Here is a 25,319-nt window from a genome sequence, read left to right on the forward strand (position 1 = left end):
AATCTATCTACAGCTATTTACCTATTTTTACAACTGGGTGTTTTTAAGGGAAGTACCTTGCTCAAGGGCACTATAGCCACAGGTGAGAGTTGAACCTGTGAACTTTGGGTCAACGGCAGCAGCTCTGACCACTGCCAGCTGTCTTTATTGCTTAGTTAAACAACACAGAACTGAAAGGCATTATATGTTATAAATCAATGTGGCAAAGGAGATTAAGTAGTTTGATCATATGGTCTGTATCCAACAAATTATACACTCATCTAGAAAGACCCTTTTTATTTCTGTTGCAGTAAATCCCACCTCCACCCCAACCACCCTAACCACCGTCTGTTCATAAATGTACTCTAATCCAAAGACTATGAATACAAACTAAGGATCTCACACACACCAAAATTCTCTTAAACCTTACAAGTACTGGATGCACACTGCTACCCAATGAATTCTTGTTTTCCATCCGCAGGCCAGGAAAGAATTGGCATTGACTCCAAGTACGAGCAGGAGGGTAAGGTGCAGTTTGTGATAGACGCCGTGTATGCCATGGCTCATGCCCTGCACAACATGCAGAAGGACCTCTGCCCCGAATATGCCGGGATCTGTCCTGAGATGGACCAGGCGGGTGGCAAGAAGTTGCTCAAGTACATCCGGAGTGTCAGCTTCAATGGTGAGTGAGTTGTGTGGAGGCCAGAAGAGAGACGGGCAGCAGTGGCCTGACCACCACATGGGCTCTTGACTAATTATTGCTGTAAAATGATTAACAGAAGTAAAGAGTACATCCTGGTCCTCAAGTATCTCTTAGGGCCAGTGCTGGACCAAGCTGTTACTATTGAGGCTTTAAGACACCCTCTTATTTTGGAGACATTTTATAGCTGAATAATTGAAACACGATGTTCAAAAAAATTACGCTGGCATCAAACTATTTTACCTTGTGTTTAAGAACATCACGACAAGGTGAGATCAAAACGCAGTATTTTCTTTGATGTTGCGCTGTTTGGTCTGTGGTATCTAGTAAGAACTTAGAGCAAAAATTCAAACTGAAGCACAGAATTAAAAAGATGAAAATACAGTACAATTTCCTATCCTTCCTTTTATCCTGTTTTTTTTTTTTTTTTTTTTTTAGGTAGAACTGTATATTAGAATCAATGGGATACAACAGACCTAATTTTTTATTACAGTAATTTTATGTGCTTTTGTCCCGTAGTTGATCAAAACAATTTTTTCCCATTTATAGAGATTTTTTTTTAATTGAAAGCAAATTGTTAAATACCGAGCACTACAACATTGCTCTTCCTTGAGTGGGCAATATCACCTTACTAGTCCATGTCATTCACCAACAAGCTAGCCTTTAATGCTATGTCATCCATGGCAGTCATTGTAAATGCTAATTTAAATCAAACATTTGTAAATTAAACAGGTGAGGACCTGTTTATGCATGAATTCATTCTCAGAATTATGATAATGTGAGTAGCATTTTATAAATGCATAGATGAAAACTCGAACACTCAATCACTCATAAATTGTCCACTTTCCCTTTGCTTTATGCATATGCATGTTTGTTCATTCCAAAATATTTAATAAACTATGTTTATTTTTTATTATGTATATGTTAAGTATGTTTATTATGTTTAATTATAATTCATCTTTGCCTGTATGAATTCTTTTGTTTTCAATCAAAATGAATTGCAGAAACCCGAAAGCAGTAACTTTTTGAATGCTTTTAAGTGTTTTCTCGGATTACTTCTGCTGAAGTAATGCTGGAATTGTTCATACAGTTAATTTTCTTGCACTCAAGCTCAATTGTCAACAATATGTAGTGATAACTTAGTAATAGGTTCATCTTAAGCTCATATTTTCATTGCATTGAAATCAATTTCTAACTCAGCAAAGCAGTGGAAAACATTAGCTTTTTTTATTTTATTTATTTAATAAAAATAAAACTGCATTTCACCTCAGATAACAGACAATTTGCCATATTTAGTTGAACTGTGGGGAATAACTGAGCATCAGTAATTGTTAAATTGGACAGATTTATGCATATTTGTTCTCACATTACTGAATATCAAATGTAACAGTATTGCAAACATTTGAAGAAGAAAGAAGTGTGACATTGACATTGTAATAGTTTTTTACAACTCACAAAAGGACTTCAAAAAGCAACAAATATATATATAGCAATTACAGCAATAATAATAATAATAATAATAATAATAATAATAATAATAATAATGAGCACTATAGTAAGAAAATATTGGAAAAAAGTTTAAATGATGAAAAGAAATCAACACATTAACATGAAAAGACAGTGCTTGAAGACTGCATACTGATGTTTTTTTTTTAACTTCTTTCTCATAGGCTTCATGAAAATTGTAGCCTCACGGGAAAAGATTCAATTTCACTTTATAAGATAACATAAACATACACATTTTATACACATATATGGCATATATGGTCTCATAAAATCAACTTATACATACCCTGCTTTCAAGCTCAAATTTTTAAGAAATCTACTCTCATCAAATATGTATGGTGAAGTATGAGAAGACTGTAATGCTTTGATATGCATCATTAAGATCCAAACACAGGGCAATGCATTTACTGAAATGTAGCAAATGCTATTTTATATTCATTTGCATGTGTTTATATGGCTTGTTTTCCAAAACCCTAATTGTAATGATACGGCTTCATTATTATATTATGCTTGACTATTATGAGCAATTATTTCAGCAGAACCCCAAAGTTAAAATTATACCCTATGACAAATAATATTACTATCTGAAAAGGAAAGAAGAATTTAAACAAAACAAGTGATACCATATTAATGTGGCATACATCTTTCAGTTAGAGCCTAGTTCAGTCAGAGTTTTGTTGTCTTTAAAGGACTCTGTGATGGAAGTGCCTTTCTGTGACACACAGCTGTTGTTATTTGTCTTCACAATGAGAAACATGAAGGAAAATCAATGCAGCTGTGCACATGTCCCATACACCATGCAATCACAATACAACTGGAAGACATGAATTGGCTGGAAGAAGACTTCACATGAGCTTTAATAAAGAAGACATTCCATGAGCTTTAGAAATACACATACACACATACACACACACACAAAACACCAGGCTTGAGTAGATGTTTGCCCTGTCATTATGTGTTACTGTCAGCATCGGCCGCCATCTCCTCAAACTGCGCTGTTTGTGCTCACTGATGTGGGCTTGATTCTGCCTCTCACTGAGCCAGTGAGCATAAGTGAATCCACAGTTCTTCTCAGCTGTACCCCCTCCCAGCCAGCTACCCTCACCCGCCTGGTCACATTCCCATTCCTGTGCAGAGCTGGAGAGAAAGGATAATGAAGCGACAAAAGAAAAAACAGCGGGTTCCCAGTCCACCCACACAACACAGAATGGCACAGCAGTCAAGCGCTCAGATTCTTCTGTAGTTTCCTCAGCCCATGAACCCCCGAAAACTCTTAATCTTTCATTTTTCTCACAATCCCTTTTCTTTTCTCAGAACGTTGTCACTGCTTTTCTTTTGGCCTCTTGGATATAATCAGTGAATTTGTTTTACTTTTCATACATTTTGTGTGAAATCCACTTCCCAACTTCTCCTGACAGGGGAGCCACGCTACGAACTGAAGTCGGCGTGGAGTGACTCGTAACTGATAAATCCCTGCGACAGCACCAGCATCTGTCGCGGCAGCTTTCTTTGCTCTCGGCAGGCCTGTAAGGGCCGGTTCAGATGGTTTTCTGTCGCGTCGACCGGGCATGCAGAAATATAAAACATCAACCAATACCCCATCAACACACAGACACTACCACCTCCTCCTTCTGGATGTAACTAACCTTCCATTCCCCGTCACCCCCCAACACACCCAGGGTGCTTATCAGCCACACGGTGAAAGGCGTTACGAAGGAGAGTTGAACTGCTGCCTCGTGATGGTGTGCCCCATGTCCTTCTGGCGAAGCAGATTGCACACAGGAGGAGGAGGAAGAGGAATCTGGATGAATGTCAAGTTCTGCCAACCCAGCCTTCTGACCTTCGGTCCTATCTCTCTGGAGCAGAAGGGATGCTTTGAATAGGATACTATATTTCATAAAATTCAGCAGCTCCACCTCTGTAGAAAATATAAATATTAGCAAATTGTAATGATAATAAAAAGCTCTGCAGCGAAGAAGGTCACGGGTTGAAGACTTTTTTTTTTTTCATACAATAATGCAACATTCCAATAAAGCAGATCATAAAAAGTAAACACAAAAGGAAGAAAAGTTGTCCGGAACAGAAAGTAGAAGCACAAACGAGACTGAACGTCACCCGATACCCGTTAATAAACACAGTTCTGTCTGTACGTACAGTGACAATCTGCTTATTTGAATATAAATTTGTATTTTAGAAGAGGCTCTTGTGTGAAATAACCCCTGCCTATTATTCCTGTTCCCCTGTTCCCTCTCACAGGCAGCGCAGGCACATCTGTGACTTTCAACAAGAACGGCGATGCTCCAGGGCGCTATGACCTGTTCCAGTACCAGGTAAACAACAACAGCTCTCCAGGCTACAAGGTGATCGGCCAGTGGATGGAGACACTGCAGCTCAGTGTGAGTACGCCTGGGAGGGGATTGGTATGGAGTTGGCCATCACCTTTAAAAAGAATATTCCTTTTGTTTTATGATACAAAAAAGGCTAAAAGGATGTCAACCTCTTCGTCTTAAATTTAAGAGACACGATATTTCAAGCAAGACTGTGGGAAGTTGGCAAAGGTGATAAATATTAGGTGGATTATCCAATGGATAAGTGGAATTTTTTTTTATACAAGCATTTTATGCTTTCCCTTCTGCTGCCCTCATCTTTCTCTCTGTTTTCCTTTAACATCGATATTCAATTGAAAGATTTGTGTCAGGTCTGGAAATTGCTGCTGTACACCTTTGTGTAATCTTGCAGTTATTTATGTATTGAAACATAGGGAGCAACACCTTCCTGCCGATTCAGCAGCCATGTAGCACACCATCATTTCCGGCAGATAATAGCAAGGGGCATTCTAAAGACATGTCTTCACAATGGGTGTTTCGGAAAACAGTAACCTCAGATTGAACCTTTGATTAATGTATACATACCCCTGCTTATTAAAGTGTTCATCAGTTGCACTAAGTATGCAACTGGCTGTCTTCTTTATTCTATTCTACCTCTTTATGGTTATTGGGAGAACTATTTTGAATGTGAACAAAAAACAAAGGACTCGCTCAAGAAATTATTTTATGCATCTCTATGTAAATAATATTCTAGACAGGAGATTTTTACAAAAATCAAGAAACAATTAAACAATCACGGTCCTTTGGACTTTTGAATTGATCATAAGTTTATTTGGGAGAAAAAAAAAAGTGCTGTGCTTTCAAGAAATATACCTGTTAATGATAATTTATAGTACAATACTATTGGATTATTATTTGCACTATTGCTGAACTGTCTTGAAATAGATTCAAGAATCCTGCAATATTACAGTTTTAAGTATAACTGTATAGCTCATTGGAATTCATTTGCAGACAATAAGAGATATGATGTTTCACACCTTTCCCCACAGAGAATGCATGTTTTGCTCTAAATCTGGATCAGGACAGCTTGGCAAGTTAATACCTAAGAGTTCACATTTATTTACATAGCAGACACTTCTCCAAAGTGACTTACAATGGATACTATGCAGTGTTACCAGCCCACACACCTTATTCACCAAGGTGACTTACACTGCTAGGTACACTACTTACACTGGGTCACCCATCCATACATCAGCAAAACACACTCTCTCTGTCTCACTCACACACTATGGGGAAACCTAAACAGCATGTCTCTGGAATGGGGGAGGAAACCAGAGCACCCCAAGGAAATCCACACAGACACAGGGAGAACATGCAAACTCCACACAGACTATGCAGGGATCAAACCCACATCCTCTCGCACCACCCAGGTGCTGTGAGACAACAACGCTACTTGCTGTGCCACCATGCCACCCAAATTCTTACACTTTTACATTCTATATAAACAAACCATTCAGAGGAAATGTTCTGAACAATACATGTCCAACTTATGCATGTCTATGTGGAGAAAAATTATTATTTGAAAACCTGTTAGTTCTGTTTTGTATATTTCTCTGATTACTGGCATTTTAAACTCATTATCATACACATTTACTTTACTTAGATAGATTTCTTTTCCCCTGAATTCACATATAAATTGGTTACTCATTTATTTCAAGTAAGGACCTCTCTGTTTTGCTGATATATGGCTACTCTGGTCCATGGTTATAAATGTACCCTGGCAAACACAATCCTAGTATTCACAAAAGTGGTGTTCGATGTCAGTATGTGTCAATATATGTCAGTATGTATTTGGATGACTGGACACCTTAAATTTTATAACCTTACTTTTTTATGATGTAGTGGGATAGTTTTTTTTTTTTTTCCTTAATTATTTATCTGCCCTGTGTGCTGTCATCATAACGGAAACCATAGCAGATGTTTTCCTGCGGAACGTATTTCTCCATGACTCCCTTCAGTTACAGATAGCCTGTGAGAATAAAGGGCATGTGAATTGTGTGAAGTTTGTTATCCATCTCATAGAAAGAAACTCCAGTCAGCTTTACCTTCATATGTGAACTTAGCTGTGAAAGCTGGAGAGCAAACACTATGTGTAAACTTTAGCAAATTTTTTGTTATAGAGTCATTGTTTCTTCAGTGTTAAAAAAATTAAAAAAAAAAAAAAAGATCTGTAGCCACTTATTACTCTAAGTATAAATACTTGAAGTAAGTGTGTGAAAAGTTTTTCATGGAACGTGGCATAGATTAAAGTCTTATAAATGATGGACACAGTAATCTGTATGTTTCATTTATAAACATTTAATTTGTACAGCTATATCACTTGAGAGGGTGCGGTGGTGCAGCAGGCTTGGTTGGGTCTTGCTGTGTGGTCGGTCTGGGGTTTAAGTCCTGCTGGAGGTGTCTTGCGGTAGACTGGCGTCCTGTCCAGGGTGTGTCACCTCTCCCTTTGGCCTTGCTCCCTGTTTTGCCGGGTAGGCTCCGGTTCGCTGCAACTCCATACGGGACAAGTGGTTTCAGACTGTGTGTATACCAACTGAAAATTGTTATATTACCATGAAAAGCCTGGTGAATTATAGAAAGCTCACTGCAGCGGTTTCTCTCATCTGATCTTCTCATCAATGTTGTTCATTTACATGTTAAAATTACCACAGATGTTTCAGTGGTAGTTCCAAATACATAAAGTTACTATTGCTTTGCAAAGCTTGTGCTTTTATTCAAAGCAACCTTGTAGAACCTGAACCAGTTGCTTCAGGTTAAATATCTAAATTTTGAAGAGGCAAGAAGACACATACAGTACATACCATCTGTAAAAATACCATTTATATGATAAACTGTATGTATACCACATCATACATATTATGCATGCACCCACAGTCACGATTGGGCCTCTTCTGTCACTCCTGTGCCTTCAGACCAGCTGGCTTTTATCTCAAGTATGTTGGTTAACCAAACAAGCAGCTGGGCTTCATTAGCACCTTTGTATGTGCTTGTGTCAGTATTTGTTCTCACTGGTAGGAAAAAAGCTGTCTCCGAGCAATCAGTGAGGACTTGAAGAAAATGAAAAACTGCAAAATAGGAACACTGCAAACATACCGATGCTCGCATGCACATACCATAACACAATATGTTGTTTTTGGGAAACATGAGTTTGAACACCCTGCTACTCAACCAGCATTACTAATTCACTGCGCTTTAAGGATAAAAACTGTGACCCAAAGTCTGAATTTTGTTATTAAGTACAAATTCAGTTTTACCACTAAATCACAATCAATGAAAGTTTAATCACGCAGATGCCCTTCAGTTTATTGACAGGTTAGGTTCTGTAATCTTGGGAAGAAGTTGTAATTCAAAATATATCTTTCGCATGGTTTTTTAAATTGAAATATTTTTATTAACTTCAAACTGTGCTAAGGTAAAGATCAATTTAAAAAGACTATCAAGAACGTGTACTCCCCACAAACTCGTATCAGTGCTGATTGTTGTCTAATTCATCCCTTGAGTATAAACACAAACAAAAAAAAAAAAAAATGTTTGCCATTTTACTGTTTATCAACAACACTCAGAAACACCAGAAAAAGGCTGCAACCACTGGAAGTGATTTGAATTAGGCTAGCCAAACACTTTTAATCTGTTTGGGTACATTTCACTGGCACCTCTTTGCTAAGCACATAACTACAGGGAGCAGCTGCTCTGCTCCAAATAGAAATTTTAGAAATTACGTAAGTGAAAAAGGGAATTAAAAATAAATACATTAACTTGGAGAGGGCGTGGTGATGCAGCTGGTTTGGCCGGGTCCTGCTCTCTGCTGGGCCTGGGATTCAGGTCCCACTTGGGGTGCCTTGCTACGGACTGGCGTCCTGTCCTGGATGTGTCCCCTCCCCCTTCAGCCTTGCGCCTTGTGTTGCCGGGTTAGGCTCCGGTTCACCAGGACCCCACTTGGGACAAGCAGCTTACGTCAATGTGTGTATTTGTGAGTACATGAACCTGAAATTAAATGTACCTATGTGTGTGTGTATTTTAGAACATTTGTACCACAACCTTTTGCAACATAAGGTTCCAATATATAGTATCACCATAACGGCCCATTGTTTCACTAGAATGGAATCCAAATGTACATTAAGACATACCTGTGCAATTAAAATCTCAACGCAGTTTTGGGGATATAGAAAATCAAAAGGAGCTTTCTGTGGTGCTCGCATTCTCTTTGTTTCCTGAATTAGCAATGCTAGGATAACATTAGTAACTGTATTACGACAAGAAAGAAAGAAAGAAAGAAAGAAAGAAAGAAGACAAACAGACAATTCCCATGGCAGTGTGTAATATACTGAATTTTTTATTTGTTTTATATATATATATATATATGTATATATATATATATTTTTTTTTTTTTTTTTCCCACTGAAGTGCAATATCAGATGACAGCTATAGAGATGCGGAATTGCATATAGTAAGACATTTTTGTTATTCTTGTTACAGCACATTCAGTGTATTAGAAAGAACATCAAAAAAAAAAAAAATTTGGGGGGATACTTAAATTAAAACACCAACCTGTGCTCCAGTTGTGATATGTTTAATTTTAGTCAAAGCACACACACACACACACACACAGTTTCAGAACCACTTGTCCCATATGGGGTCACGGGGAACCGGAGCCTACCCGGCAACACAGGGCGTAAGGCTGGAGGGGGAGGGGACACACCCAGGACGGGACACCAGCCCGTCGCAAGGCACCCCAAGCGGGACTCGAACCCCAGACCCACTGGAGAGCAGGACTGTAGTCCAACCCACTGCGCCACCGCACCCCCCGTCTAGTCAAAGCATGAAAGTGATAAAATATTTGCCTGTGGTCAAATAATATATTTTTGTAACTAAAGACTTTCGTCGCAACACACTGAGCACAGCATAGTTTTTATAGATGTGGTTTACTTGGGTTTTGTATACTGTCTTTGACAGAAAAAGGAAAGAAACAACATTCAAGGCCAGGACTACAAATCTTGTTTCGTATCCATAGCAACAGGGAAGTTAATCTCATTATGGTTTCCACACTGTGTATGATTATGGTCTTTGGGATTGTAGAACCCTGAAGTCAAAATAAGAAATTTTTCTCTGATGGATATAACAGAATTGCTTCAGGTAGGGATCAGAAAATTAAGGTAATTACCATCTAGAGAAAATTATCTTCTCTAAAAGCTACAAATACATTGAGTATTCGTCTAGTGGCAGTCACATACACCTGCTTCATGGTAATTGCGTTTTAAGGTAGTCTGCATATTCAGCTGACTGACTGACTCAGCAGGGTAAAATAAGGAGGGACAGGTGAAAACATAAACAATCTTTCCATCATTTTCAGGAAAAATATTTTGTTGGAAAATGTTTTGCTCATTTATGGACAAATGAAAAATTTACTTATAAATCTATCCATCTGTTCCAAGTGGTGTTCTTTTTAACAGCATTACTTGTGCCCCCTCTGTCCTGGACATTAGGGCCGCAGAAGCTTATGCATAATGTCTAGTTGTGTAAAACAAGGAAACAATTCAACCATGTAATGGACTTGTACAGTAAACCTGGTCAAGAATATTATGACAGATGCTGCATTCTTTACTGTAGCAGTCACCTTTTACCTAATACCAATGGGACAGAATTAGAAATATGTATACAATTATATTAATTGTATGGCCTTCTTTTTCTATGACCGCAAGAAAAGCATACTTTGGTTCATATTTTGTGAGCAGCATGTGTATTTTCACACCATATTAGATAAGTACAAATGAATATCAAAATGTTGTTTTATCTTCAGGGGTAGAGTTAGGGTTTAGGGTGTGCCTTCTTGGCATGATTAGGATACGGAAAATTAATACTGCATTTCGATAATGGCATAATGGATTTATACAGCTATAGTGGACACTATAGGTACTATGAGTCTGTTTCAGGTTGTGGTGTTGAAACAAGAATTGTTACGTCTCTGTTTTCTCTTACAGTGCTTTATTCCTTATACACATCGGTACACTATAAATAATTGATTTTGCAATGAGACTTGCTCATGGCAAGGGTATCTGTGAGCATATCATGTCTCTACTTCTCTGTGGGAAACAGGCACTGAGGTTTGAGGAAACAGTGCCAGGGTCAGATCTTTCACAAGGCTTATATAACGACACTGGTCAGAATGCAAAATAGTCCAGCCGTGTGAACAGACTAACAAGGTAGACTTGTGATATCTTCACAAATGGCCATTTTGAACGTGTGATGACGAGTGGGCATGAGCTAGGCCTAGATGCAAGAATGATGAGATGGGAGGCAGGTGATGACACATGTGGGTGGCAGAAAAGGGAGAAAACAGTACCCCTGGCTTGCGCTTTCAGGGACAGTTGTGGTTTTCAGCCTGCAGATAAGACAGCTGTTTGGAAGGGCTGCTTTGTTCTGTGTTTGGAGTTTCTCGCCATGTCCAATTAGCCTGCCCGCCACGTGCGTCACTGGGGCCAGCACAGCTTTTCATTTCACCCTTCCCGGGTGTCAGTTGTGACAATTTCTGGGTTGTTTCGGGAAGGCCAGAGCGCTCCTCATCCAGCCATGGGTGCTGACTCATCCTTGATCTACTGATAAGGAAGACTAAAATGCTGTTGTTCCTAAATATACTTGATGTTTCTTCCCCATCTTACCTTGGATATTGACTCGGGTAAATAGGGTCCCATTGTAAGAATGCAGTTGCTCAGTAAAAAAAAACAAAAAGATATTGTCAAAAGCATCTGGAGAAGCCAGTTGTCCCTTCTGATATCCAAAGCTTACAGCTTTTAATTATACTGTGCTTTGCTCTGAATAAATAGACAATCCCAATTTTCTGATGTAACCCAATTAATCAGTGGACTTGATGGTAAAGCTACTAGTGGACAGCCGGTCGGGTAGAGGCTGCCTTTGGATCCAGAAAGTTGCAGGTTTGATCCCCACCTCTGGCTGTAGTGCCCTTGAGCAAGGTACTTGCCGAGATCGTCTCCAGTAAAATTACCCAACTCTTATAAAAGGGTAAATAAATGTAACCTTAACACTGTAAGCTGCTTTGGAGAAAAGCGTCAGCCAAAAGAGTTCACTGGAAGTTGTTTTGGAGAACAGCATATGATAAATAAATGTGAAACTAACAACAAAATTCAAAATGATTCTGTGTTCAAAAAATTTGTAAGAAAAAATGTCAGCAAATTTGGAACAGAGATTAAAATGTGATGGGTCTTTGTTGTCACTTTGTGTTTTCTCATACTCTAAATCAAGCGTTTTATAATGTTTGCCAGGAGACATACAAACTGCGTTGTCACTCATGATCTCTGGACGCAAAATTCAGACTTGTCTCTTTAGGTTGCCAGCAGCCTGATGAAATAGCAAAAGACTGTTTATAATAATAGCATGGACAAGCTTCTGAACAGCCTTATTTTTAAGTGATAGCAGTTTCGTACCAGTGTTATTTGTATGGCCTTGTTACATTTTCCGTGTGGTATTTCTTCTGAAATTAACACATATTCCACACTGTAACCTTACTGATTTCAAAATACTTCAATCACTCACTGGTTCCAGTAAAATTTGCTATTCAGAAATTCCTTACTGTAAAGAAAGTTTGAAAGTTTTGGCTCTCTGACAGACAACTGTTATAGATGTTCTTCATGTATTGCAGATTGAAGAGATGCAGTGGCCAAATGGTGAGCAGGAGATCCCAAGCTCAGTGTGCAGCCTCCCCTGCAAGACAGGTGAGAGGAAGAAGATGGTGAAGGGGATGCCCTGTTGCTGGCACTGCGAGCCGTGCGATGGCTACCAATACCAGTATGATGAGACTTCCTGCAAGCTGTGTGCCTATGACATGCGGCCGAATGCAAACAGGACTGCCTGCCAGCCTATTCCAATCATCAAACTGGAGTGGCATTCTCCGTGGGCAGTGATCCCTGTGTTTCTGGCTATGTTGGGCATCACTGCCACCATCTTTGTCATGGCCACCTTCATCCGCTACAATGACACACCCATTGTGCGTGCTTCAGGGCGGGAGCTGAGCTACGTGCTGCTGACAGGAATCTTCCTATGTTACATCATCACCTTCCTCATGATTGCCAAGCCTGACATGGCTGTTTGCTCTTTCCGCCGCATCTTCCTTGGCCTAGGCATGTGCATCAGCTATGCAGCCCTTCTCACAAAGACCAACCGCATCTACCGCATCTTTGAGCAGGGAAAGAAGTCTGTTACAGCCCCTCGGCTTATTAGTCCCACCTCCCAGCTGGCTATCACCTCTAGCCTCATCTCTGTCCAGCTTCTGGGTGTCTTTATATGGTTTGGGGTGGACCCTCCCAACACCATCATTGATTATGATGAGCAGAAGACCATCAATCCTGACCAGGCTCGAGGGGTACTAAAGTGTGACATCACGGATCTACAAATTATATGTTCTTTGGGATACAGTATTCTCCTTATGGTTACGTGTACAGTTTATGCCATCAAGACCAGAGGTGTTCCAGAGAACTTCAATGAAGCCAAGCCTATTGGTTTCACTATGTACACTACCTGTATCGTGTGGTTGGCTTTTATACCAATATTTTTTGGAACAGCTCAATCTGCAGAAAAGGTAAGAGACTTTTCACCATATTCTTTCCAAAATTTTTGCTTGTGAACACTTATTGAATATATGTTAAAACAATGAATTTAGTGTCAGTCATGATTAACAAAATGCAGTCATAACCAAACCTGTAACACTTACTCCTTTAATGACCCATTTATATTATTATTATTATTATTCATATTAATATACAGGTGTGGGCTTGGATCTTAGCCTGTGTGGAGTTTGCGTGTTCTCCTTGTGTATGCCTGGGTTTCCTAGTTTCCTCCCATAGTCCAAAGATGTGCCGTTTAGGTTTAGTTGCACACTCTGTATTACTCAGTGTGTGAGTGTGTGTACGTGTGGGTAACCTGTGATGGACTGGCACCCCATCCAGGATGTAACCCACTACCTTGTACTTAGTGATTACAGGTAGTCTTCAGACTGCTGCAACTAGCACCAAGACAACAAGTTAACAAAAATGACTGAGTACGTGAGTGATTCAGTGAGTGAGTGAGTGACTGACTGACTGACTGATTGAGTCTGTCAGCCAGTCAGTGAGAAATGCTGATTTAGGCAAAGTGTTCAGAATATTCGCCGTGAACATTATTTTATGGATGAGTATGGTAATAATGAGCATACATTTTTTTGAGACTCCCTGTAAATATGTCATTGTTGTAGATCATTTCAGAGTCTGAATGTAAGAGAATTTCTCTTTGCATCACGGCAAAATATCAGAGGTAAAAGGAAACGTCTGGGAAAATTTGTGGTGAGGTATCCTATTACCCTGAAAATACTATTAGTTTTTGCAGAATTTGACTGAAGTGAATGTGTATCGGGGGCACAGTGGCGCGGAAGGTTTGACCTGTGCCTGCTCTCTGTAGGGTCTAGGGTTTGCGCCCTGCTTGGGGTGCCTTGCGATGGACTGGCGTCCCATCCGGGATGTGTCCCCTCCCCCTTCAGCCTCGCGCACTGTGTTGCAGGGTTAAGGCTCCGGTTTGTTACAACCCCGGTTGGGGCAAGCGGTTTCAGACAGTGTGTGAATGTGTACCTGCCGTAAAATAATTTGTGTGGGCAAAATTATGTCTTGTCATAAAAAGGAGGTTTTTGTGAAGTGCAAAGATTTTTCTGACACATTTAAAACTGTTACTACTGCATTTTCACACATCTCTCCCGTAAAAAAGAATTATACAAATCATTTATTAAATTCTGATTTCCGTAGTTTGGAGTACATGAGTGTATGAGTACACCTCCTGCACAGAGCCATTATTGTAATCCATCTGTGGAATACCACCAAGTGGAGATGCAACAGTAATCATTTCCTAGTCTTTGGTATCACTTTGCTGGAGATTGAAAGCTGGGGAGAGGAACATGGAATTGTTTCGGCAGCCCTTCAAGTGACTGGAGATAAACCCAGACCTGTGGGTTATAATCACGGCGCAGCGATGTGAAAGACAAGGAGAGGCTGTGTCCTTTGCTTGGGAAGTGCAGTCCGTTTTAAAATTACATCACAGGAAGGCAGTGATCATGCTTGACAGCAGGTGTGTCTCCGAAGACGAGCAGAAATATGTGGAGGTGGCATAGCAAGGTCAAGATAAAAAAGGCTGGAATTAAAGTGGGTGGAATACTAAATTGTTCGTTCCCTTGTGGATATGAAATACAACACGCCAGCCGATATTTGCAATGCTAATCTCTTTATTCTTAATGGCTTGTGCTTTTTCTGATGTCCATTAACACGTGTGTACGTTTCCACTTGTTCTTTTGCTGGACATGAAAAGAAGAACCATCTTAATTGGTTATCTAATGCTCGTTGACTTTTTTCTCCAATCGTATGTGAAATGTTTAAACATGGAGCAGCTGGCTTTAGTGCTGAGGGGTGTATATAATAACATTACTGCCTGCCTGAAGACTATGACCACGTGGTGTGGTCACAGCTGATGCCAGCTGCTCTTATTAGAGAGAGTGTTTATTTATCTAAAATAATTGTTCCTTGTAATATCTCACACTGAAGCCTATAACAGAGACTAATGACCAGGTTATATCTGATTATGCCATTTATCACTGTCCTCCTATCCGGGTCTAAAATGAAGACATTTTAAATGTCAAATTATCTTACAGTACGTTTCCGAGGAAGCACATTCACTTTTTCAGACACAGTATGTGACACCTGTTTCATATTTTTTAAGGCACTGTTTTCGTTGGTGTACAAGACAAATGCATGCCATAAAAGAGTGAAAAAACATGTATTGAATGCATTGAATGCATTAAACATGTGAAAATCATGAATGCTGCATGTGCTGATTCAAATGGTTATTACCAACCTTTGGTAAAAGATCAAGCCCATGGATCAGCCTGGCTGTTATTTCCCTTTAAGAAGAAAAGTCTGTCCTCTAGGGAAATCAACTCATGCTTTGTCTATTGAGCTCATCAGGCCCTGATGCTAGAAAGGCAATGAAACTGTATTTTGAGATATTTTGGAAATATTACTGGCAGATATTGCAGTAACATGGACTTTAAACTGTTGGGGTGGCGGATGTAGGTATGGACAAAGAAGAATGCAGCTAAGTATTTTTCACATTCTTTTAAGAGGCCAGAAGTAGAAATTATGTTTTATTAAGTTATATATATACCGTATATAGATGTGTATATGTATGTATATATATATATATATATACACACACACAGACACACACACTGTATATTGTGCATATATATGCATATATTGTTTTAGATATTGATGATATCTGTTATTTAGGAGGGTAAAAATGAAAAATTATTTTATGGAATCAAAAAGATGCACCTGACAAAAACCTGTAAGCGATACAGGTTACAGTTAACAAAATAACAATTTACTACTCACTTGTGTTTACAGGCTATGTTGGTACACTGTAGGGTTAGGTTCCCATACATAATTGAAAAGATATTTTTTTTCTAAAAAGGACTTCATTGCTGTGAGAGTCTGAGCTGTGATGCACTGGTCTGTCAAGTGATGACAGAGCAAGACCAGAAGGGAAGAAATGAAGAGAAACAAAATGAGGAAAGGAGTGGTATATGACAAAAGAATTGCATGCAAAAATAAACAAAAAGGTAAATGGACTTCGCACAAAAACGCAGGGGCATGTAAAACGTATGCGATGTAAGAAAATGAGAACTGTACCTTTAATGCCTTCTATACCAAGAATGGGAAGTGCGCTTATTGATATAAGGGTAAAAATAATCTGAGAGAACTTCATCCAGCAGAACTCACACCAAAGCAGAACATAGGCCTACTGATAATAAGTCATGGCTTTAGTTTTCTAAGGCTAGAATCTTGCTGTCGTGAAATGGTTACATCCCTGTTACCAGCTTTGTTGTTTTTTTTTTCAGAAATGTTAAACTAGTCTTAATTTAATTTATCTTAAATTAATAAAAAATTACAAAATGAATTGCAATTGACTGACATCATGTTCATTGTCTACACTGCCTCATGTCCTGTGTTTCCAATATTGGCTCTGGAAGACAGTGACCCTATATTGGATGAGTAAATTATACAACTCTAGAACTACTGCACTATGAATTTCTTTGATCAGAATGAATACTTTAAAAAAAAAAAATCATTGTCAGATTAAAGTTTTATTTTTTGTAGCAATGGACCAGACATAGACAGAATATATATGCATATACATATAAAATTTAAACTGTATGTCATTTAACATCAAGGTTGTTTAACGTAACGGTGTATATTATTTAGGGATGCACAGCATTTAAAATCATTGATAATAATAGCCATGCAACTTTTTATCCTCAGGTACAACTTCCGGGAGTTAATTTTTCTAAAGAGAGAAGGATACAATGACTGAGAAGATTCAGGGACAAATAATTCTCTTTTGTTAATAATGTATGTTTTTGTTGTTTTGTATCAGTATGAGGTGATTTCACATTTAGTCTCTGAGGAGAACAGAAGCTTGAACACAAGCTTAAAGCCTACACCCCATTAAATGCAGTTTGTGAAAGATTGCTATTCACTTTAAGCCTGGATGCAAAAAAAAACAAAGATAAATAAAAATACAGCCTAAGTGGGGGGTGTGGTGGTGCAGAGGGTTTGGCTGGGTCCAGCTCTCTGGCATGTCGGGGGCTTGAGTCCTGCTTGGCGTGCCTTGTGATGGACTTGCGTCCCATCCTGGGTGTGTCCCCCTGCCTCTCCAGCCTTGCGCCCCGTGTTGCCAGGTTAAGCTCCGGTTTGCTGCAACCCTGCTTGGGACAAGCAGTTTCAGTCAGTCTGTGTGTGTGCATGTAAACAGCCTACGTGGTCCGTTGTATCAAAGTTCTTACTGATTTGTAAACCACTACAAAAACTAGGTAAATGTTCCATTTTCAGTTTGGTAAACAAATAATGGAAAATACATAAAAATCCAATGTGGATTAAAAGCCACTGGTGTATAAACGTTGAACTGTCTTATGATAGAGAACGTGCATGCTTTGTTTTGCTTCTAGATTTGACATGTGCTCTAATACCTTAGGCAAAGATGCAAACCATCTGTCTGTCAATCTTTGTACACCCAAAACCACCTAACATTAGTGTTTCCTTCTCGAGGGGTCAAAGGAATATACAAATCAATATTTCATAAGAACATAAAATAAAAGAATTAAAGAAAATATTACAGCCCTTTAAGCAATGCAGGCAATGGTATCTCAGTATGCTATGACATGAAAAGGGAAACTGCTTTGTTTAGTATTCCTCTTGCAAAGCCCTAGCAGAGGAGACTAACTGTGAGCTGGCGTCTGTTCTTAGAAACCTCTTAATTAAAAAGCACTGCGTAGGCAGTTCACTAAATTCTGACATTACTTTATATTTCTGAATTTTGAACGCTCGACTTTAGATAAAGGACATTAAAGAGACGTGTTCTATTTTAACAGTATATACTTAATTATTGTGTTGGTTGTTTTTAATAAGTGATGTCTGCTTTGAAGCTGACCATAGAAAAGTGATTTAGTACCACTTTTTTTGCCAACATTTCTTTGCAAAAAACAAATGCACATTAATTACAACAAAATATATTTTAACTAAAATGCTGCCCAAACTAATGTCCAAAATACTTTCAACATACATTTAACTAGGGAAATGTTCAAATACAACTAAATTTGTGTAATGTCTTTCTTCGATTTTTTTTTTTTTCTATTGGAGTTAAGTTACAATCCAAATATGTTAGTGTTCTATAAAAATACAGCAATTGGTAATTAATTAAGAAGCTGACTAGAACAAAAAAAAAGGGAAACACTATCCATGATATATTACTTAGAACCACTGAAATGTGATTAAATTGTTAAATGTCATTAAATGAAATGGGGCAGTTGGAGGTGTTGCCTTTAGACATCATGTTTGCAGGTTTGAATCCCACCTCCAGCTGTAGTACTCTTAAGCAAAGTACTGACCCTAAATTGCCAAGCTATATAAATGGGTAAATTACTGTAAGTACCTTACTGCTGTAAGCTGCTTTGGAGAAAAATGTCAGCTGAATGAATAACTGGAGATGGCAGTGTTCAGTTAAAGAAAAATATATGATTTGGCTCAGATGGCTGTTTTTCTTACAGTTTTCAAGCTATAAAAAAGAGCTGCAGAAAAATGTTAGAAACAGTTAAGGACACTCACTTGTAACCTGAGGGTTGCTGATTCAAGCTCCATTCCTTGCCAGTGCTGCACTACCCTTGAGGTACTTACCCTAAATTGTTCCAGTAAAATACCCAACTGTATTAAAGGATGCCAAATACTTTTTGGACTGAAGCATTAGCCAAACAATGAATTAATAAAAAATACTAAAAAATGACAACATGTTCGTGCCTCATCAGACAAATAACAGTGTGGCCTCCTGCTTCCTCATTATATTGTCCATTTTGCTATGTTTCTGTAAGGTACTGCAAAGCTCTGTTATAGAAAGGAGAAGCATTAATGACCTGATGTAAGGCTGGAGAGAAATACATTCAGCAGCAATGAGCTGACTTGGTGGTCCCTATGAATAAGAAAAAGCATTTTAAAAGTTATAGAGCTTCTATGACTGTTATTTGCAGATAATTACAACACATTGTCTTTTAGGTATTTTTCTTTTTATTTTTTATTTATTTCAGCAATATGAAAAATTAATTTGCACAGGAACAGTAAAAAAAAAAAAAAATAAACTGTTAAAAAGATTACCTTCAGAAACTCTATAGTAACCAAGAGTAATGCACTGACCGCAGTGTTATTAGATTTTGCAATAACTGAATCATGACACAGAATGACTCAAGGCCTGGTGCTAAAATGACAAGCAAATATGAAGGGCAGTCAGATGGGTGTGTTGTGATTTGATATGATGTGAATGCAAAGTAAACTGGGGAAAGCAAAGTTCCTGTCCAGCATTTGTCGCTACCTGGGTGTCTCGCACCTCCTTGAAGTGGCCTACTTTCCGTTGGTTCCAGAGCAGAGCCACATGTCTACGCTGCTGCTCAGGGGAACATTGGTGCTGAAGGCTTCTGACAGCAAGTCTATAGCTTGGGGAGGCCTTGAGGCTGTTTTTCATTAGCTACTTGCAAAAGCAGGCGTGAGCATACCATTAAAACTGAGATCAGTGATACCAGCCAAGCAGTGGGCTGTGAAATTTCTGCCTTTTCAGCCCCGTGTTGTGCTGTATCATGGTGAAGCCGCTGATGCTGACTCCTTGGCTTTGAGCTTGCAGGTTTAACTTTATCCTTCATACTTTTGTGGTCAGATGAAAGAATATAGCAACAAACACATCTGAACTTCAGTCCACACAGAATTCATGATGCTTTCCAAATCACATGTAATGCATCAGAATACACACACACACACACACACATTTTCAGAACCGCTTGTCCCATACGGGGTCATGGAGCCTACCCGGTAACACAGGGCGTAAGGCCAGAGGGGGAGCGGACACACCCAGGACGGGACGCCAGTCCGTCACAAGGCACCCCAAGCGGGACTCGAACCCCAGACCCACCGGAGAGCAGGACTGCGGTCCAACCCACTGCACCACCGCACCCCCTGCATCAGAATATAATTATTTAATTATACAATTTTCATGTGTAATTTTTGTGTTTTTTTCTGCTAATTTTAGATGATATGCAAATTTTTGCATACGGTTGTGGATGTTATAGAATAGTACATTGGAAGAGTGTGGCAGTTTCAACCAGGCTAATTGTATATTATTACTGAGGTTCATCATTACAGTGGTTAAACTGTCAGTTCTGGGAAATAATGTCTTTGCACAGCACAGCTCCTAAGTGGCTGTGGCCCCAGGGAGAGTGTGTCTTAATTGCTATACATTAGTGAGAACAAATAATGGAATGACTGATATCAGTCTTACCCATGGACTCTGAAAGAAAGAGAAGAAAGTGAATTACTGTCCAAATGAACACACCTGAAATGAATTACCACTATCAACCCTTTGTTTCCCTGGCTTTATTACTCCCGGTGATGACTGATTGAAATTCTAATTTTCCACATTATGTGTAATGCAAAGTTGCTGTGGTGCTTTTCATCTGCTATTGTTGTGCAACAGCATGCAGTTCAGCTTATTGTGAAACATACTTAGTGGAGGAACGCAAAAGTGGGAGATGAGGGAAAAATATTACTAATTGTTCTTGCAAAAGCCTTGCGGGCACTTATGATTATATGTTTTAAGCATTATGGGAATGTCATTGAGGAAATACTGTAATTAGTTTTTCATTAGCCCACTCTTTTCTTGGGAAATGAGAGTAGGTAGTGGCCTACAAGAGGACACTTCTAAATACACCTTTTTATTTAAGGGGACTTAAAATGTGGAAATGTAACCATAACAATTGTACTTCAGTAAATAATAGTTTGAGGGATCCCTTTAATTAAATGTCATTCATCGTCATCATTGTTCATTCTGAGGGAAATGTATTTACAGCTTGGGGTGTTCTAATTCTTTTTAGTTTGGCAGTTAGTTGGAAAAGTATTTAAAGTTAATTTTAATTGAATGTTACAGATGTAGCTGAGCTATACTACTTAATTTGATGAAGCGTCAAAGTTTCTACTGTTCACAAGCACATTCAAAGTCTGGGACCTAAATTTTAATATAAAGCACCTTAACTGTTGTGACACATAGTAAATAAATAAAAATATTTAAACTCCGCAAAATAAAGGCCAAAGCTCCAAACTGTATTTGCAATTGCTGTATGTGCTTAAATAAAAATGTTTTGTTAGTATACTTACTTATGCCTACTACCCCTCCTGGGGCATAGGCTGCCAACAAGGGCTCTCCGGGCATCTCTATGTCTGAGATGTCTCGAGTACTTGGTGTTTCTGTAGCGGTGCGGGTTTTTTATGGGATGGGGTCACTAGACCCACGCCCAACCCTCCTCCTTTATCCGGGCTTGTGACCGGCAGGGGACCCCGAAGGAATCCCTAGGCTGAGTTTTTGTTAATATACATACTACAAAAGTGACATGACTAATTATAACAATTGAATAAGTAAATTAAGATAATTAAATTATTTTAAGTTTTATTTTGCAATAAATATGCATAAAACCACACACACACACACCATCTGAAACCGCTCATCCCGAAGCCTAACCCAGTAACACAGGGTGCCAGGTTGGAGGGGGAGGGGACACATCCAGGAGGGGATACCAGTCCATCGCAAGGCACCCCAAGCAGGACTTGAACCCCAGACCCACTAGAGAACAGGACCCGGTCCAACCCACTGTGCCACCATGCCCCCCACTGCATAAAAATGAATACATTTTTGTTATATGTGAATTCCAGTTTTTCATGAAATCTGCATCAGCAGATAATAAATCAAAACATGTTTATTTCTTTTGCATTAATGTGTAGGGTGCCTCTGGTCCCCTATGTATCTGTTCTCCCTCACCTTTAGGATGGGGGTGTGTTTTACTGTGTTTCACTGTTTGCTTGTACAGTGTATATCCTGTATGGCTGTGGTCAGGCATAATGCTGCTGGTTTTTGTAATTTCTCTGCATCATGAAGCAAAGTTATTGGTAGTACTGCACCAGTAACCACCAGTAAGTACGTTGTTACTTGACTGGCAACTGTGTACTGATATATTGCTAAACCACAAAGTGACAAGTGATTAAGGAGCTCATTTGTGCTGTGTGTCCATTGGTGTCAAGTTTTGTTGCAAATACAATTTTTTTAGTTTGCTGTTCTTTTGTAAATATATTGACCTATGTTAAAAAACTGCATAGCTTTTTCAGAGTGCTTTACATTTTGGTTTTATGCAGTATCAATTTTATTCAAATGTAGTATTTGAAATTATCATTGTCCTTTAATCAAGAGCACCCTTATAATTAAGGCCACTCCTGGATGACAAAGTTCATGACAAATGTATGTAAATGCTACTGTAACATACTATACACATTGGTTAGATGCCATTAGATATATTAATCAGTTTATAAGTGGATGCTGGCTGCTGAAAATAAACAATATTTCTGTAAAATACTAGTTATGTACTTCTGTCTGTTCTAATCTATTGAAATTTACATGACCACAACTTCAGAATTCCACACCCATAGTGGTCATAAGTTGAGTAAAGTGTAAAAAATTTCTTTTATCTTACATTTACATTTATTCATTTAGCAAACACTTTTCTCGAAACCGAAGTACATCGCATAGAAAATACAAGTTGTACATTACATTAGGAGACAGAGACATAGTTGCAGATGTGTGATTCTTAACTACAATTAGTTTGTTTCTTGCCACCAAATGCACCAATGTTCATCACATGAGTAGCTGCATAAAACTCAAAATATCGACGATTTCTGATCACCTTCTTACTATTTTTTTTAATGTACAACAAAGAAGTAGTTATGTAAAGGCTTATCCGGGCATGACCTTAAAGTTATGGTGCATGAACATTTGCACCTTTCATGAACTTAAGAGATCATGGTCGAAGTGAGTCAGACCATTTTTAAACGTGTACAGAGTTTGTAGATAGCTGGGAGCAATTCTATTGATGCATTTGTAGGCCATAACCAGGGTCTTAAATTTGATCCGGACAGCTATAGGAAGCCAGTTCAGAGAAATGAGTAAAGGAAATACATGGAAACTATTCGGCAAGTCAAACACAACTCGGGCAGCAGCATTCTGTATCAGTTGTAGAGGTCTGATGGCAGTAGCAGGAAGGCCAGACAGGAGAGAGTTGCAGTAGTCCAGATGGGATGTCGCCATGGCCTGGACAAGCAGTCAGGCAGAGTCAGATGTGAGGAAAGGACAGATCCTGCAGATGTTATGCAAGATGTACTGTATCTGCAGGTCCGGGTTGTGGCTTCGATGTGCTGAAAGAAAGATAGACTTGAGTCGATCATCACTCCCAGACCCTTAGCCAAGGAGGTAGGCAAAATGAGTGAGTTGTCCAGTTTGATTGAGAGATCGTGACAGGAGGGCAGGCCAGCTGGGAGGTGTAGGATCTCTGTTTTGGAGAGGTTGAGTTGGAGGTGGTGATCAGATATCTATGCAGGATCTTACACAGAATGTAATCCATATGCTGATGGCAAAGTGATCTGAATTTGTGATCTGTGTAATTGTAACTCTACATTTACTCTGACACATGAATTCCAAAATCCACAGAAAAACGTTATTTAACAAGGATAAGAATGTGGTGCTGTACTTGTTCAGATGTTGAAATAAATCCAATTAAGTTTCATTCAGGTATTCGCTTTTTTTGTTTGAAAGTTATAAGAAAAGTTCCTGAAACTGTTTCTCTGGGGATCCTATTATGGTGTATTCATTTCCTTTACTGAAGCTGTAATATTATCAGGAAGTAAGGTGGAAGAGAATGTGCTTATGCTTTCAGACACTCTATGGATTACAGATAAACCTTGGGAATGTTCTCTGTCACAAAACTTCTGCCAGGGCACTTTTGACGTGTTCAATTCCCCACCCCTTTTTTGTACCAGCTGTACATCCAAACAACTACCCTCACCATCTCAATGAACCTCAGCGCTTCAGTGGCCCTGGGGTTGCTCTACATGCCCAAGGTCTACGTCATCATCTTCCACCCGGAACTGAACGTAACCAAGCGCAAGCGTAGCTTCAAGGCTGTGGTGACAGCAGCCACCATGTCCTCACGGCTCTCCCACAAACCCAGCGACCGGCCCAATGGGGAGGCCAAGACAGAGCTCTGTGAAAATGTGGATCCAAATAGTAAGTAATGGCTGACCACCATGTTCCAAATTTATTTTTGTCACTGGAACAAAAAGTTTGTTTAAACCAAGTCCCTTCTTTGGAAAGTTAAAGTATGAGATTTACTAAGCTTGACTCCCTACTATTCAGGAGCAAAAGATTAATCTTTAAAGAATGTTTAAGACACAGTTCTGCTATTCATACTCATATACCCTCCAGAGATTTGCTTACAAAAAGATCTTGTTTAAACAAATGAGTTGGTGGTTTTTGTTATTCGTCCTTACTTGCAGAACATGCGTGGCCTTGTGTATCCCCTGCAAATCAAGTAAAAAAGACTTGTACTATACTGTGCTATACAAGGAGACTGACATTTCCACTCTGTGACTGTCACTGTGATGAAAAAGAAAATTTGCCTATGAACTCCTGGAGACAGACAGTTTGGGGTGAAATTTTGCTGGTTTCCTTCATTTTACATATTTCACACAGGAATGAATGTCTCCTCTCAGTCAAGTCTTTTTGCTTACTTTTTAAAGTCTCTTGAGTACTGCCCAATGCTATCACCCACCTGAAGTGGTACAACGGAATATATAAAAATATGAGAAGTGAACATTTTCTGCACTCTACAGGGATGCATTAATCCATTTCTTATTTCTTAAATGTTCACTGCAACAAAAATTTAATTAGTATTCACCATGTTTATGCTTTGAAGGTTTAGATTTTGAGCCATTTTGGATAAAGATAGATTTCCCTGTTTGTTGGTTTGTTTGCTTGTTTGTCTGTTTGTTTATTTTTACATAAAAACAGCTTACTGTTGTGCATTTCTGTTCAGGTGCAGTGGAGTTCTGGGCAGAACCATATTGCAAACTAAACATGAACAGCACTGTCATTGCAGGTCCATTGCTATTTTGGCTGTGTGCTTTCAGCGCTCAAAATTGCACACAGGACATGCAAAGTATCCCATTGAAACTCGCCTTTTAAGCCATGTAATTATACATCACCAAAAAAGAGGAAATGCACGCCTAGGTAGTGAGGCTTGAACTGATGCA

At 39.0% G+C, this 25,319-nt stretch overlaps 1 protein-coding gene across 2 annotated transcripts in view; it reads left to right on the top strand.

Moving 5' to 3' along the window:
• The window catches only part of grm7 (glutamate metabotropic receptor 7), a 131,905-nt gene that overhangs the window by 102,050 nt on the left and 4,536 nt on the right, over positions 1-25,319 (top strand). For both annotated transcript variants that reach the window (XM_018747005.2, XM_018747012.2), the window contains exons 7-10: positions 461-661; positions 4,442-4,581; positions 12,227-13,162; positions 24,048-24,294. In XM_018747005.2, coding sequence (XP_018602521.1) covers positions 461-661; positions 4,442-4,581; positions 12,227-13,162; positions 24,048-24,294 — 1,524 coding nt within the window. The remainder of the gene's footprint in view (positions 1-460; positions 662-4,441; positions 4,582-12,226; positions 13,163-24,047; positions 24,295-25,319) is intronic.

This window comes from Scleropages formosus, chromosome 22 (assembly GCF_900964775.1).
Source record: "Scleropages formosus chromosome 22, fSclFor1.1, whole genome shotgun sequence".
Lineage (NCBI taxonomy): Eukaryota > Metazoa > Chordata > Actinopteri > Osteoglossiformes > Osteoglossidae > Scleropages > Scleropages formosus.